The 14,450-nt window shown below is 29.0% G+C and overlaps 3 protein-coding genes across 5 annotated transcripts; 2 read left to right on the top strand and 1 right to left on the bottom strand.

The window, feature by feature from the left end:
* Positions 1 to 185: 185 nt before the first annotated feature.
* Positions 186 to 2,423, top strand: LOC127281846 (pyruvate dehydrogenase [acetyl-transferring]-phosphatase 1, mitochondrial). The gene is made up of 4 exons (XM_051305797.1): positions 186 to 672; positions 892 to 1,033; positions 1,092 to 1,568; positions 1,634 to 2,423. Exons 1-4 carry the CDS (start codon positions 541 to 543, stop codon positions 2,311 to 2,313), a joined length of 1,431 nt encoding a protein of 476 aa, XP_051161754.1. The 5' UTR covers positions 186 to 540; the 3' UTR covers positions 2,314 to 2,423.
* Positions 2,404 to 5,426, bottom strand: LOC127281847 (vacuolar protein sorting-associated protein 4). Its single transcript, XM_051305798.1, has 6 exons — positions 4,873 to 5,426; positions 4,675 to 4,786; positions 4,192 to 4,568; positions 3,856 to 4,123; positions 3,346 to 3,788; positions 2,404 to 3,269 (listed from the first exon to the last, which is right to left on the bottom strand). The coding sequence occupies exons 1-6, from the start codon at positions 4,894 to 4,896 to the stop codon at positions 3,168 to 3,170; spliced, it is 1,326 nt and encodes a 441-aa protein (XP_051161755.1). The 5' UTR covers positions 4,897 to 5,426; the 3' UTR covers positions 2,404 to 3,167.
* Positions 5,427 to 5,926: 500 nt separating this feature from the next.
* Positions 5,927 to 14,196, top strand: LOC127281854 (Y-box-binding protein 1). 3 transcript variants are annotated; one of them, XM_051305809.1, is made up of 7 exons: positions 5,928 to 6,094; positions 8,698 to 8,761; positions 11,765 to 11,798; positions 11,903 to 12,155; positions 12,234 to 12,535; positions 13,638 to 13,694; positions 13,976 to 14,196. In XM_051305809.1, the coding sequence occupies exons 1-7, from the start codon at positions 6,034 to 6,036 to the stop codon at positions 14,018 to 14,020; spliced, it is 816 nt and encodes a 271-aa protein (XP_051161766.1). In that variant the 5' UTR covers positions 5,928 to 6,033; the 3' UTR covers positions 14,021 to 14,196. The 3 variants fall into 3 exon arrangements, with proteins under 3 accessions (XP_051161765.1, XP_051161766.1, XP_051161767.1); XM_051305808.1 differs by lacking the exon at positions 13,976 to 14,196 and having other exon boundaries at positions 5,927 to 6,094; positions 12,751 to 13,668; XM_051305810.1 differs by lacking the exon at positions 13,638 to 13,694.
* Positions 14,197 to 14,450: the final 254 nt, after the last annotated feature.

The raw sequence follows: 14,450 nt of genomic DNA on the forward strand, positions 1-14,450 counted from the left end.
TTTATTAGCTGATACAAACATATTTAAAAAATTTTTAATTTTTAGGCTGTTTTTCAATTGATGTTTTATATTCTCTATTGTGTGTTTTATAAATATTTATAAATACCGCAAACGTTTAAAAAAATGAATGTTTACATTCTTAAATTCATAATTCTTTTTAATACGGCGTAATTTAATTTTTTTTTTTTTTTTAGAACAGAAACAAACAGAAGTCAGAAGTGATTCAGATTTTTGGACGAATCAAGCTCTGTATGTTAGTTTAAAAAAAAAATATTTAAAATTTCTTCTTATTTTCATTCAATACCGAGTCATTCAAGTTTTTTAAAAAATGTTGAATTACAAATAAAATCTAAACATTATTAAGTGTTCAAGTTTACCATAACAAAAAACGCAAAGAATTTGCTTAATTCCGGAAAAAAAATATTTGAACTTAACCTATAAATTAATTGAAAATCATGAAAATGTGTAATAAAAGCAAAGGAATTGAGAGAGAAATTTGCTAAAGAATTTAAAATAGAAAGCAGGATTTTTGATGAGAGGATGGTCATGCATTTTCGTTTTTGTCGTTTGATTGAAAAGTGCACTAATTTATGTACAAATTATGCGAAACGCAATACAGGTGACAATTTTTTACGATTCTACGTTGCTTTACCACGTCTCACACCACAGGAGGTAATTTAAATTATTAATCATGCATCATTTATATATTTAAATTAATTAATTGCTATTGTAATATAAAAGTCAAAAGAGTTCTTTTGCAAGTATAAACATTCTTTTGAAACACTTATATTTCTTAGGGTTATTTCTATTTGATGTTATTATTATTTTATTCATTAGATAATTATATATATTGAAGATATATTTAAAAAATTATTTCACATTTAATTTTAGGTTACTGACATTTTACAAACTAATGAATTTAATAAGGAAATAAATTCGACAAATATTGTTAAATATTATGAATCAAATCAATTGGCATCTAATAATCCCATTGAGGATACAAGATCTGAAGCAAAATGTTTATTAACCGGAGGTAATTGATGTGAATTTATATCAAATTAACGTTTATTAACAGGTATTTATCATTATAGGAATTCTTTTTGGTGTTTTTGATGGCCATGGTGGTGGAGCATGTGCTCAAGTTGTTTCAAAACGTTTATTTCAATATATTTCGGCTTGTTTATTGCCTCAGGATCTTTTGCAACAATATTTGCAATCAGTCAACAGTCAAAATGAATTAGAATTAATTGAAACTTATGAAGATAGTGTGGAATTTGTCACAGAGATCCGTGATTTATATCGGTCAAGTTTTTTATCATTTACGAGAGAATTGTCTGAGACACAATTTGGAAATGAATTTTTAATAGAGGATGCAATTGAAAAGGCATTTCTTCGATTGGATAATGATTTATCAAATGAAGCATTAAATGAAATGAATAGACGAAATTCAGCGAGAACATTATCAGTTGCAATGTCAGGATCGGTTGCTGTTGTCGCTCATATTAAAGGACCACATATTCATGTTGCTGGTGTTGGTGATTGTCAAGCAATTCTTGGAGTTCTTTCAGGTATAAATTAAGAAGAAAATTTTCTTGTAATTTTTATAGAAATTTTCACTTTTTTTTTTTTTTAGAGGACAACACATGGACAGCAAAAGCATTGACCGTGGAGCATAATTCTGATAATCAAACGGAAGTATCGAGAATTCTTGCTGAACATCCAATTAATGAAAAGACGACAGTTATAAAAATGGAACGACTTCTTGGTCAATTAGCTCCATTGCGAGCACTCGGCGATTTTAGATATAAATGGAGTAAGGAAATTTTGGAAACCAAAGTTGTGCCATTTCTCGGTGAAAATGCCATACCACCAAATTATCATACACCACCGTACCTGACAGCAAAACCAGAAATTAAATATCATCGATTAAGACCATGTGATAAATTTTTAATTCTCGGCAGTGATGGTTTATGGGATTTAATGACACCATTGCAAGCAGTGAAACTCGTTGGTGAACATATGCGAGGTAAAGTAACACTTACACCATTAAAATTACCACGAAAAGATGTGAATTTAGCTGAGATTAATAAAAAATTATTACAAAGAAAAGAGGGTTTAAAAATGAAACCACTCGATGGTAATGCAGCTACTCATCTTTTAAGAAATGCCCTTGGTGGTACTGAATTTGGTATCGATCATGGAAAATTATCACAGTACTTAACACTTCCAAGTGAAGTTGTGCGAGTTTTCCGCGACGACATCACAATAACGATAGTGTATTTAGATTCAAATTTTATAAGCCAGAGTCTATGAAAGACTGACCATCTTTGATACTTTTAATCCTGTTAAAAAAATAAAATAAAATAAAATAAAACTTGTAAATCCAATTTAATTCGATTGCTGTATGTCTAAGTTGTTATTTATTTAGTTAACAATAAAAATAATTTACATAAGAACAAGTGTCCTGATTATTTATAACACACATACATTTACATCGGTGTATAAGAGTTTTTAAGTGGATCAAATAACTCTTTTTTTTTTTTGTCTTTCATTTCAAAAGCGATCTTTAGCAAAAAATTTTTCTCAGTCCATCTGATAAACTGCAAAGTAAAAATGCGTAACAAAATTTGTAATAAAATGTTAAATATGATTAATATGCATTAGCATTGAATCTATCAGTTTTACATTCTACTTTCTTCTATTATCAACTTTATCTTAAAATTCCTATCTAATCTGTACCTTTATATATATATCATGCATAATCCATTTTTTCGAATTTCTCCAGTCCTTCGTACATTTATTTATTTTTTTAATTCCACTACACAGTGTACAGCGATTAAAAAAAGAAGACATTTAAAAGGTCCGAAGTTCGTTTATCTCAAAAAATAGTATCTTTCTTATTTATTATGTGTCGACGAGTTTTCGACCTGAGAGAGAGAAAGGAGGAGGAGGAAAAGAAAACTATAAAGATAATGTACAAGTGGTATTTAGCAATTAAATCTCTTGCTGTAAAATTGTAAGAGACAAAGAGATATACTTTCTAGATGGTACGACGATTCAATTGTCGTGAGAAAGAGTGATGTCCAGGAAGGGAATAAGGCAAGCGTGATCAACTCAAGTATTCGTGTGCCTGAAAACTCTTGTTCTCTCGCCAAATACCAATAATATCAACCTTCTTGGCCAAAGTCTTCCTTGAACTTTTCTAATTTCGCCATATCCTCCTCGTTGACTGTTGGTCGAGTTGTCGACAACGATTTCATCATATCTCTCTAAAAATTAAAAAAAAAAACATTATGATTTTAAATTTAATAATTAATTTAAATATTTAAATTTAAAAATACTGACCATTGTAACTGGAGGTTCATATAATTTGTCCCCTTCCACGTCCATCCAATTCATTTCAATAGCATCAGGATCGCCAGGCGAACATGGAGTGAGAAGATCATTGACAATTGTGGACGGATCTTTAGGCGATGGACCACGAACTTTTTTAAAATGAGTCGCAGTCTGTACTTGTCGAACCGGTTGCATTAAAGCATCCCTAACGATGATACTTATGTCAGCTCCTGAATATCCTTCAGTGGCGCCTGCAAGTTCTTTAAAATGTTCATCACTCAAACAATGTGACGTATTTCCCAAATGTAATTTAAACATTATTGCTCGCGCTTGTAATTCCGGTAGAGGAATGTAAATCCTCTTTTCGAATCTTCTTCGAATAGCCGAATCCAAAACCCAAGGAATATTGGTCGCTCCAAGGACTAGAATACCGTCATTGTCATTTCCCACGCCTGAAAAATGATTTAAACATTTTTTTTAAATACCTCATTTCTTTTTAGTAATAAATAAATTTCCTACCTTGCATTTGTACTAGAAATTCAGTTTTTATTCGTCGTGCCGATTCGGATTCGTTATCGGATCGTGACGAACAAAGAGAATCAACTTCGTCGATAAAAATGATACTAGGTTTGTGATGTCGAGCCAATTCAAATAAATTTTTCACAAGTTTTTCAGATTCTCCAAGCCATTTGCTCACCAAATCAGACGAAGAAACAGAAAAGAATGTCGAATTATCAGCTTCTGTGGCTACTGCTTTTGCTAAATATGATTTACCAGTACCTGGAGGCTAAAAAATAAATATATATATATATTAGATAATTAATTTTTCAAATTGTGGATATTATTTTGATTTACCCCAAATAGTAATATTCCCTTCCAGGGAACTCGTTTCCCCGTGAACAAATGAGGAAATCGAATAGGCAAGATAACAGCTTCCTTTAATGCTTCTTTAGCTAAATCAAGACCAGCAACATCGCTCCATTTAATATTTGGTTTTTCCATTATTATAGCGCCTTCTAGTTTGGTTTGTAATTTCTTTTTCTCTGGATCGCTGTCTGTATCACTATCGCCACTGTCACTTTTTTTATCTTCACTTTTTGAATCATCTTCACCAGCCTTAACAGGTTTTTTCTTTCCCTTTTTCAAATGTGCCTTTAATTTCTCAGCACGATCTAAATACTGATTACATTTTGATCGGATGCTCTCCTTTGCTCTATCACCTTGTGCTTCATCTATAAAAAAAAAAAACGGAAACAATTATCATCATTGTAAAATTTCTAAGGAATGAAATCATTGTTTTGGTATTTCAATTGCTTATTCTATTACATAAATACCAACATTTAAGAGAATGAAGAAAATATTCTACAGCATGTTCATAAAGCCTGAGAGCCTCTTCGTAATTCTTCTTTTTATCTTCCTCAGTAGCTTTAGTGACTAAATCGATGGCTTTCTGTGATAAGAGCAATTAGACAGTTAATTAAAAGTATCAATCATACAAAAAATCTAATTAAGTGATGAATTTTTTCAATTTCTTACCTGTAAAGTTGTTCCCGCTGCCATTGTTTATAAAGATTCGTTTGACAATTTCTATAATTTGTCCTTTTTTTTCTAATTAAATGAACAATCGTCACTTCTTTCTAACCTCTAAATTGTTGTCATATATACAATAAATAAAGAACTACAAGAGATGAGCTAACATGACACACCTTTCAATAGTTGATTATAAAATAACAAAAATTTTATTCATAAAACACTTTTCATGAAATAATCAACTATTTAAAGCAAAGAATGAATTATTTCTTGCAAAACAGGATACTACCACTTTTTTCTAGATAATTATGATCTAAAATGCGATGCTCGCATATTCTTGTCTGTCAAAAAATGTCAAAACGTAACCTTCAAAATATTTAATTCCCTGACGTAATTAACCATGTAAATCTTAAGCACAATCGTAATATATAATTAAAAAGTACTGAAAATCATCAGCACTCATAAAATATATTCACACCAGTTTTTCATTAAATTAAATATATGAATCAAATTCCAATATTTATTCATTTGTCAAATCTGAAAAATCACTAGCCTTAAATAGAGGTTAGTTTTTCTAGAAATAAGTTGGAAACATTGGAAAAAACTAGTCTAAACATTAATTCTGATTGGCCGGTTCTTAAATGACAGGAACTAATATTGTCTTTTCCGGTTTTATTGATATTTAAATTTCAATAACTTTAGTAAACAATAACAATTTGTAAATAACATAATTTATTTAAAAACTATTTACTTATTTTAAATGTACAATATATTTGTTTGAAAATAATAAGTAATTTATAATCCAAATTAATTACGACCAGAATTAAGATTCCCGCTTCTTTATTCTTTTTGTTATTATATGAAAAAATTTCTTGTTATCAAAAATTATTGCAAGAAACTGATGCAATATAATAAATAAATATGTTTTTTTCTTTGTTAAAAATTTTGTTTATTTATATTAATACAGTGTGAATACAGACGCATATAAAATAATAAGTTTGTGAATAGAACCAATAGGAGAAATGGATACAAGGGAATGATGTTTGACCGGTCGCCTAGCATGATGCGGCCATCTTGAGATCGTTAGAAGGAAACTAACAGTACAACCAGAAGGACGGTAACATCTAGGTACGGCAGCGGCGTGTCTAACATCTTAACATCACCACCATGGCTGACCCGGAAAAACAGCCCGAACAACCCGCGGCTGTGCAAAAAAAAACAATCATTGGTAAGAAAAGAAAATTTCATAATTACTTTTTTCTGCTATCTTTTTTCACCATCCCGGAAAATCATCGACAACATCGCCCTCGAGGTAGAACCGCGTTTTCGTGTAATGGCGCCCGCGTCCGCTGCACTTGAGACCATGTGGCCGGCGCACAAATATTCTAAATTGATCTTTTTTTTCTAAAATCATCATTTATCTATAACCATCCATTGCTCCCATTAATAAATGACATTTCGAAAATTCCATATTTTTTTGTTTTTTTGCTATTTTGAATATATATAAAACAAATTGAAAATTATTTCGGTGAATTTGAAATTCCGAGATCGATTTCTAGATAAGGCTCGACGCCTTTTATGGCATCAAGCTACCTCGAGGATTCCATAACCCTAAAGCCTCGTGAGATAATCTCAAGAAAAGCTTGATTTCTTTTGAAATTTGGAAAAGTCAGTTGAAAATTGCAAACTAGAAGCATTTGTTTTTTTTTCCTTGAGAAATGAAATTTATTTTATTTATGCACGTCTTGTAATGAGTTTATCTTTGTTTCCTGGGAGAAGACGTATTATGTAATATCTATTTTATTCTTGACGCTTTTACGCCTTGGGGGATATTGGCTCGTTTTTAAATAGTTTGTAGAATTAATAATTATAAAAAAAATTTTCAAATCATGATTAAAATTAATATAAATTTTTATTAATTAACCAAAGTTAATAATAATTAATTATATTTGAATTTAATTAAAATAAATTGAAATTGTGTTCAAATTTTGATTGAATTGAATTCCAAAATACAAATGTTTGTTGACATTTGACAATTTAGAATTTTTATTGAAACTGATATTCACTTTTTTTTATATATATACAATGAAACGTTTGCAAAACGATGAATTTACATCTAATTTGTATTACAGTTAATCGCGAAAAATTTTTTTCATTTATTTATAATCAGTAGTTGCATCACATGTTGTAAGATATCAATTAAATTATCTTTTTTTCTTTTAATCAGAAATCCTTGAATTACAACGCAAGTTATCATCCTTTACAACAAAATCTATTTTTTAATTTATTTTTACATTTAAAAAAAAAATTAACAAATTTCTTTCCTTTGTAAGGAAAATCGATTCTTAAACTTCATGACCTGGATAATAAAGGGTCATATGCAACGGTGAATGCGTAAGAATATTCATATTTAGTGTCACGAAATAATCAATTTAAAAATGCGATTTTCAATTTTTTATCTCTTATATTGTATTCTTGAATAATTAATTTAATTTCTTTATTAGTCAAAAATTAATATATTTCTATTATTTATAATAATTTTATTTTTATATAATTCTTTTAATTTGTTGCAATTTTTTTTTATTTTTATTTATTTTTATTTATCAGTATTGTTTATTTTGATTTTTTATTGTATTTGTAACAGAATAGGAAATTTAATATCTTCAAAAAGAAATTGAACTTGTATGAATGTTTTCCTTATTCTTTTGTCTTAATTACGAGTTTTAGTTTCGTATTTCAGGATGATTATAAAACAAAGTAGTTTTAAGTATAAATATAAGTTCAATTAACAGATTAGATATGCTAAAAGTATATTTATTTAAATTAACAATAGAGATTTTTTTTTAATTTTTAAATAATATTTAAAAATTTTTAAAAACTTTTTTAGATTATTTATTAGTAAAATATTAATTTGAAAAAAATAACAAAATAGTTTTTCTTCTAAGGTTTACAGTAAGAATAACCTTGACCACATTCACGTAACTTTTCATTGATCTGTTCATGAAAAGATACAATCAATTTTTATTTACAATAAAAATTTCCTTTTTTATCAACATAATTTGCCAATTGTCAATATATAATTTGTTTTTAAATAAAAAATTTTTTTTAGTAAACCAAGTTAATTAAAAAAATATTTATTTTTTTATCATGAAAAGAATAGTTTAATTGAAAATTTTGTTCACACGAACGTTTATAACATTAAATGCATCAATCTTTCCATTTCTGAGAACTTGTTACTTGCACAATCTCCGCCTTAACATTTTTTAACAACACGCCCTCTTCTAATGCATGCAATGCTCACAACTATGTCACTTTCTCAAAACAAAATGTTTTAATAAATTCTATCTTTATATTTATTTTTTCAAAATTTTTATGTTTTAATTTAATTTTTTTTTTTAATTTAATTTTTTTAAATATTTTGTTGTATTTTTATATTTTAGATTATTTTTTCAAAACTGTTCTGTTTTTTAATGCCTGAAGTCTGATAAAATGTTATCGATATGTTAAAAACATATCAGTAAAATGCTTTCAGCGTATATATAAAAAAAAAAAAATTCTGTTACAGCCTTAGGGATTGTTTCACTTCAATTTTTTTTTTAAATATTATTTGTAAGTGCTTTCGAAAATGTTTTGTGATTTTTGTTTGAGAAATTCGATTCCAGTTCAGTTTGAATTTTGCATTCTGTAATTTTTAACTTTTCGCTCGTATTTTATTTATAAAATTCTTATATTTAATAAGAAAGTAATTAAAAATTTTTTTTTTATTAGTCGTCACTTGAGAATAAATATTAATTTTATAATAATGGCTAATTGATATTTTTTATGTTATAGCTACCAAAGTCACCGGAACCGTTAAATGGTTCAACGTGAAGAGTGGCTACGGGTTCATCAACAGGTGAGCTTAATTTCTATTAAATTGTATAGCACACAAAATAATGTTTAGTTATTCCTTGAATTTTTCAAGTGCTCATCATTTGAATATTTTTGCATTGGAGAAACGCTTTTTTTTTCTTCTTTATTATTCATAAACTTCAACAACTTGCGAAAATGGAATTTCGTTTTTCCTGTGATGCTATTTCTAAATTTGTCTATGTAGTAATTTGGCATTTCGCCAAAAGACCTTCCACATTGAAAGCGATATTTCCAAGCCAATAGGTACAATTGATTGTCATGATTTGAAAATTTTCCTATTTCTCATTCATTTTTACTGATATCGCACTTAGATTTTCGTTCTAAATTTTACGAAAAACAAGAGATTAAAAATAAAATTGTTTTTTTTTTACGAAAAACAAGAGATTAAAAATAAAATTCTTCTATGTGATAAAATAATTATTTAATTTGACGTTTATAATTTTATTATTCAAATATTTTATGATAAAATAAATTTTTTTTTTGTTTAAATTCAAAATAACGGTAGTTTCTATTAATTGAATTGCTAAATGAAATTAATGTAAATGCTAACATTAATTATCATTTTAATTAACAGTAAAATTAATTCTGATTACATAAATATTGTAATTTTTATAATTGATTTTAATGTTTAATTCTCAATTTTATTTATATTATATTACTTCCTGGTTTTTCAAAGTAGTATATCAAGTCATAGGAAAATATAATTTTTGTTTATTGATCTTGACTTTAAGAGAAAAAGTATTTTACAAATGTCGACCGATTTAAATTGCACTTCTGTCTACTCGTTGTGCACACTTGTTCACATCGATACAAAATTCATAAATATCGGTTATAGTTTTATTTGATAAAACGCCAGCTTGGCTATTTCAAGTTATATATATATTTGTCATCTTTTTCCTATCCATGTAATTCTCTTTTTTTATGAGTTCTCATAAATTTCTAATAGATTTAGTTTTTTATTTATTTTTATCGTCCTTTTATTTATCAACTTTTGTATCTAACTTGATATTATTTTTTTTGTAAAGTAAAAAAAGAAACTCTTTTTATCTAATTATTATTTTAAATTTAGATTTAATTGTAATTACAAAATTTGTTTAAATTACTTAATTATTTGTTTGTAAGGAGTGAATTGGATTCTTAGTTTTCGAATTGTAAAAATTAGAATTGGATTATTTCAAATAATCAGTTAGCTTTAATACAAAAACATTTGACTGTAGAAATTGTTGATAAAATCATGAGTCCACAAAAGAGGAAGCCCTAGGGTTGAGTTCTGAAATAACTCAGCAATGGGAAACCTTTTAATTTGCCTCAGTAACTATTAAGAACGCCCTGTTTTCCATAGTCTTATGCAATATATTTTGTTATCAGCGTAATTTTCTGAAAAAAAAATTTATCTTTTTTTTCTCACGCGTATTTTAAATATTATTTTTTATTTCATTTTCTTCAATCAAAGCCATTTATTACCAGATAGTTAGTTTCGAATAAAACAAAATTGACTATTTTTAAAAAATTCAAAATGGCAGAAAAATTCGTCTCGACCCATTAGACCTCGTCGTTTTTTTCATGGCGTTGGTTAAAATTACGTGACGTACACAATAAAAATTATTTCCAATTTAAAAAAATTTTGTTTTTAATTAATTTCAAAAAAATTACTCTAATAATAAATATTTGCATAATTCAATCGGAATTTTCTAGTAACAAAATTTTCAACAACTGATAATTATAGAAAAGAATTTTTCTTATTGAGAACAAAAAAAATATTATAGTCCCGTGCTTTTTCAGGTGAAATGGTCAGATATTGGAAAGAGATGTGCTTGTCTTATTGGTTTCATGGAAAATTCGTTGGTGCGAGAAAGTTGAGAACTGATAAAGAGAGAGAGAGAGAGAGAGAGAGAGAGAGAGAGAGAGAGAGAGAGAGAGCCCTTTGGAAAAATAGTCTATATAAGAAAAGTCAGAGAATTGAATGGAAAACGAAAATCGTATAGTTGATAGCTTTTGAATCGCGAGCAAAAGACATTTCTTTATGGTGCTGCTTGGGTTTTTGAGAGAATGAAAGAGAGAAAGAAAAGGGAGAACGAGAGAAGAGTATATAGAACCCCTCGCGTAGTAGCTACTATGTTTTGTGTGAGTTTTGGTTTGTATGTGTGCTTTTCTATCTGTTCCGGGAGAGGACGACGCGCACTAGTTCAATGACCTTTCAACTCCATGCTTTGCTCTACAGCTTCACAAGCTCCAGCTATATCTGTACATCTCGACGAATCTATAAAGTAGATATATATAGGGGGAAGGGAAAATCTCTGATGTACAGTGATGTACACACACACTCGTTCTCACCTATATAAAGAAATGAAAAAAAAATTAACTTTTTTGATGTAAACAGAGTTTGAGATTTAAACTTAATTTTCTCGTGAAAATTGACATGTTTTTTTTCATCTTGAGAATCACACTCCTTTATATTTTAAGTAAAAATAAATTTAGGTTCAAATTTTGAGAAAATTTCTTTCCTATTAAATTTCCCTCCTCTTTTTTCCTAAAAAAAAAATTGAATCTTTTATAAAGGCTATACGAACAATTTAGAATTGAATTGAGGTTTTAAAAAAGCTCTTAGCGTGAATGAAATCACTTGCATTATCAATCGTAATCATATATTCTGTTCATCTTTTTTTTTTTTGGGTCGGAAATGGCGAATTTCAGTTGATTTGAATAATGGATAAATTTTGCACTAGTAGAGTTTCGAAGCCACTGATAATAGTCTTACTTACAGTGAGAATACGGAAGGAAGAACAACATTAATTTAGTATGCTTCAGTTAACACAGTTAATTCAATTAAGCAAAATATGCGCGCTCAGTTGACAATATTATAGTGTCAATTGAAATGCTTCAATATAGAAAATAATAATTGTTACATTTTTTTAAAACAGGTATTATTCTTAGAATAATAATTAATTTTTCACTCGTTAAATTTTTTTCTTTTTGTTTTTTTCAGAAATGACACCAAGGAGGATGTGTTTGTCCATCAGGTGAGATTTTTATTTTGTATTAAAAAAATTAAAAAAAGAATACAATTTCAAGAGTTATAATTTTTTTTTATTGATAATAATGAAGTTTTTTTTGTCGCTTGCAGTCGGCGATTGTTAAAAACAACCCGAAAAAGGTCGTACGTAGTGTAGGTGACGGAGAAGTCGTCGAATTCGACGTGGTAATTGGCGAGAAGGGAAATGAGGCGGCTAATGTCACTGGACCCGAAGGGGAAGCAGTTAAGGGATCGCCCTACGCCGCTGATAAACGCCGTGGATATCGCCAATGGTTCTATCCAAGACGCGCAAACGCCAGACCTCAACGAAGACCACGTGAAGGACAAGAAGGTCAAGCGTCTGGTTAGTAAATTGAATTTTCTTGCTAAATAGCTGTAAAACATTGAATTAGAATAATTTAATAAATTTTAATTTTTGTAGGTGATGGCAAACAGGAAGGAGAAGCTAACGCTGGTGAAGGTGGACCTCAAGTGCGTCGTTATAGACCAAGACGTCATTACGATGGATATTATCAAAGAGGAGGACGTCGTTCAGGTCCATCTCAACAACAAGGTGAAAATGGGACCGAGGGTGGAGAGCAAGGAGGTGAAGGAACTGGCGACGTTGCACCCCGTGGCGGTGGACGTGGACGAGGCGGTCCATCACGTCGCTTTTTCCGTCGCAATTTCCGCGGTGGTAGAGGTGGTGGTCCTTCTAGACGTCCTCGTAGCCAGGATGGACAGGTAAAGAAACAATTTCTCATAAAAAGGTGGCTTTTAGGTTTTTTCACATTTTTAACTCCTAAAGTACAGTCACTAAATGCATGATAGTAGGTGAATGGCTTCTTTTTTTTTCTTGTTTAATTAAATTGTAATAGTAAACAAATTATAAATTGCTGCTGCTGAATTTAATAATTAATAAACGTTACGAAAATTTTCGACCCGATCTCTCTCTCAAGGTGAGTGAGGAGGAAGAATGTTCTTGTGAGGGTGGTGAAAATGGGTTTACCCAAAGAATTCAACATCCTCGTCATAGAAGAAGTGTTCCCCGTCAAAATCGTAATAATAAACGAAGTGCAAATAAAGAAAATGTCCAACCCTCTGGGAATAATAGTATTGAAACCCATCAGTCAATTGCAGTTAAAACTGTCGATCAAAATATTCAGGTATTATTTATTCGCGAATCAAGTTTTAAATTTAAAAAAAACATTTTTAAGTAACTATTAAACTGATAAAACTTAATTATAAAATTTACTAACGTTAATGATTTTCTTTTCAAAATTATTATCAATGGAAAATGTGGATACAATCATATATAGCTGAAAATACGTCAGCAATTTTAAACTTGAAATTTAATTCTATACGTGTGCTTTCTTCTCTTTCTCTTGCTCGCTTCGTTTCTTAGTAGTTTCTTGTTTGCTTTTGTTTTGTGAATGTTCTTAGTATAGTTATCTTTATTTGAAGAAAGTTGTCTGTGCTCAAATTTAGTGATGCCACAACTTTTGGAACACGACCCGTGTTGCTGGGGAATCGGTATATACTCAGTTTATTTCACTCTTGCTTCCATCTTCCTTCTCTACTTTTCTTCCTAGTAAAACTTTTTAAGTGTTATCTAAATTACATTTATATATATATTTTTTCTCTTTTTATTTTAATTTTATTGTTATATCCAAATTAAACACAATTTTGTCTCTAAAATTGCTTTTCTGAATTAAATAATAATTAATTTCTTAAACTGAAAATTTAATTTTCGTTAAAACATACTTGGAAGTTGTCAATTATTAGACCTTGAGCACATACACTTTTTACACATATTTTTTTTTTTGCTTTTTTTTGCTCTTTTCAGTTCGAGAAGTATTCGAATGCTTATAAAGGTGCACCAACTGGTAATTTTGCTCCTCAGGTAAAATAGATTTTTTTTTTCTATTTATATTTACACTTTATACACTATTCTGCGCTTTTTCTGCATTTGCAAATTTTTGCTTTTTTTCATTTTAAATATATTTTTCGTTGCTAATTAGAATAAGACGAATTAAAAAGAAAGTGTAAGATAATTATTTTATTCTTTCCTAAGGTTTTTCTTTGTAAAATAGAAAATTTAGGAAAAAATAAATTTTTATTGATTCTTAATTACTTTAAATAGTATATAGGTATTTTAATTGGTATTTTTCTCTCTTGTCACAGGAGAGCCAACCGCTGCAGAATACCACTACTGAAAGCACCGCTTAACCAGCAATTGGTACCACTATGATGTAAACACTCTTTTAATAACACCAATACCCGTTATACACCGAAATAACAGCAAGACATCAGCAGCGTAAATATCTGCAAATAGCAGCAACAGCAACAAAGCAGCAACAACAAATTCTATAACAATTATAAAAAATCAAAAAAAAAAAAAAGAAGAATAAGAAAAAGAAGAAAAAAAAGAAAGGAAATGAAGTAACAGCAAACGCTACTTCACACTCTCCCCACGAAAGTTAATCAAAATTGTGCGGCATGTCAACACATTTGAAGGTTAAACGGATAGTGGTGAAAATCGGAACAAAAAAAAAAAAAAAAGTTATTGCGATAGAGAAAACCCTACTGATGGTTTTTGTGAAATGCTTTATCTTTCCTTTTTTTACGTTTAAATAACCTAATAACGCTAAGTAACCAC

The sequence above is a fragment of the Leptopilina boulardi genome, unplaced genomic scaffold (genome assembly GCF_019393585.1).
Source record: "Leptopilina boulardi isolate dan_hultmark-lab unplaced genomic scaffold, ZJU_Lbou_2.1 LbouV2_278, whole genome shotgun sequence".
In the NCBI taxonomy this organism is placed as follows: domain Eukaryota; kingdom Metazoa; phylum Arthropoda; class Insecta; order Hymenoptera; family Figitidae; genus Leptopilina; species Leptopilina boulardi.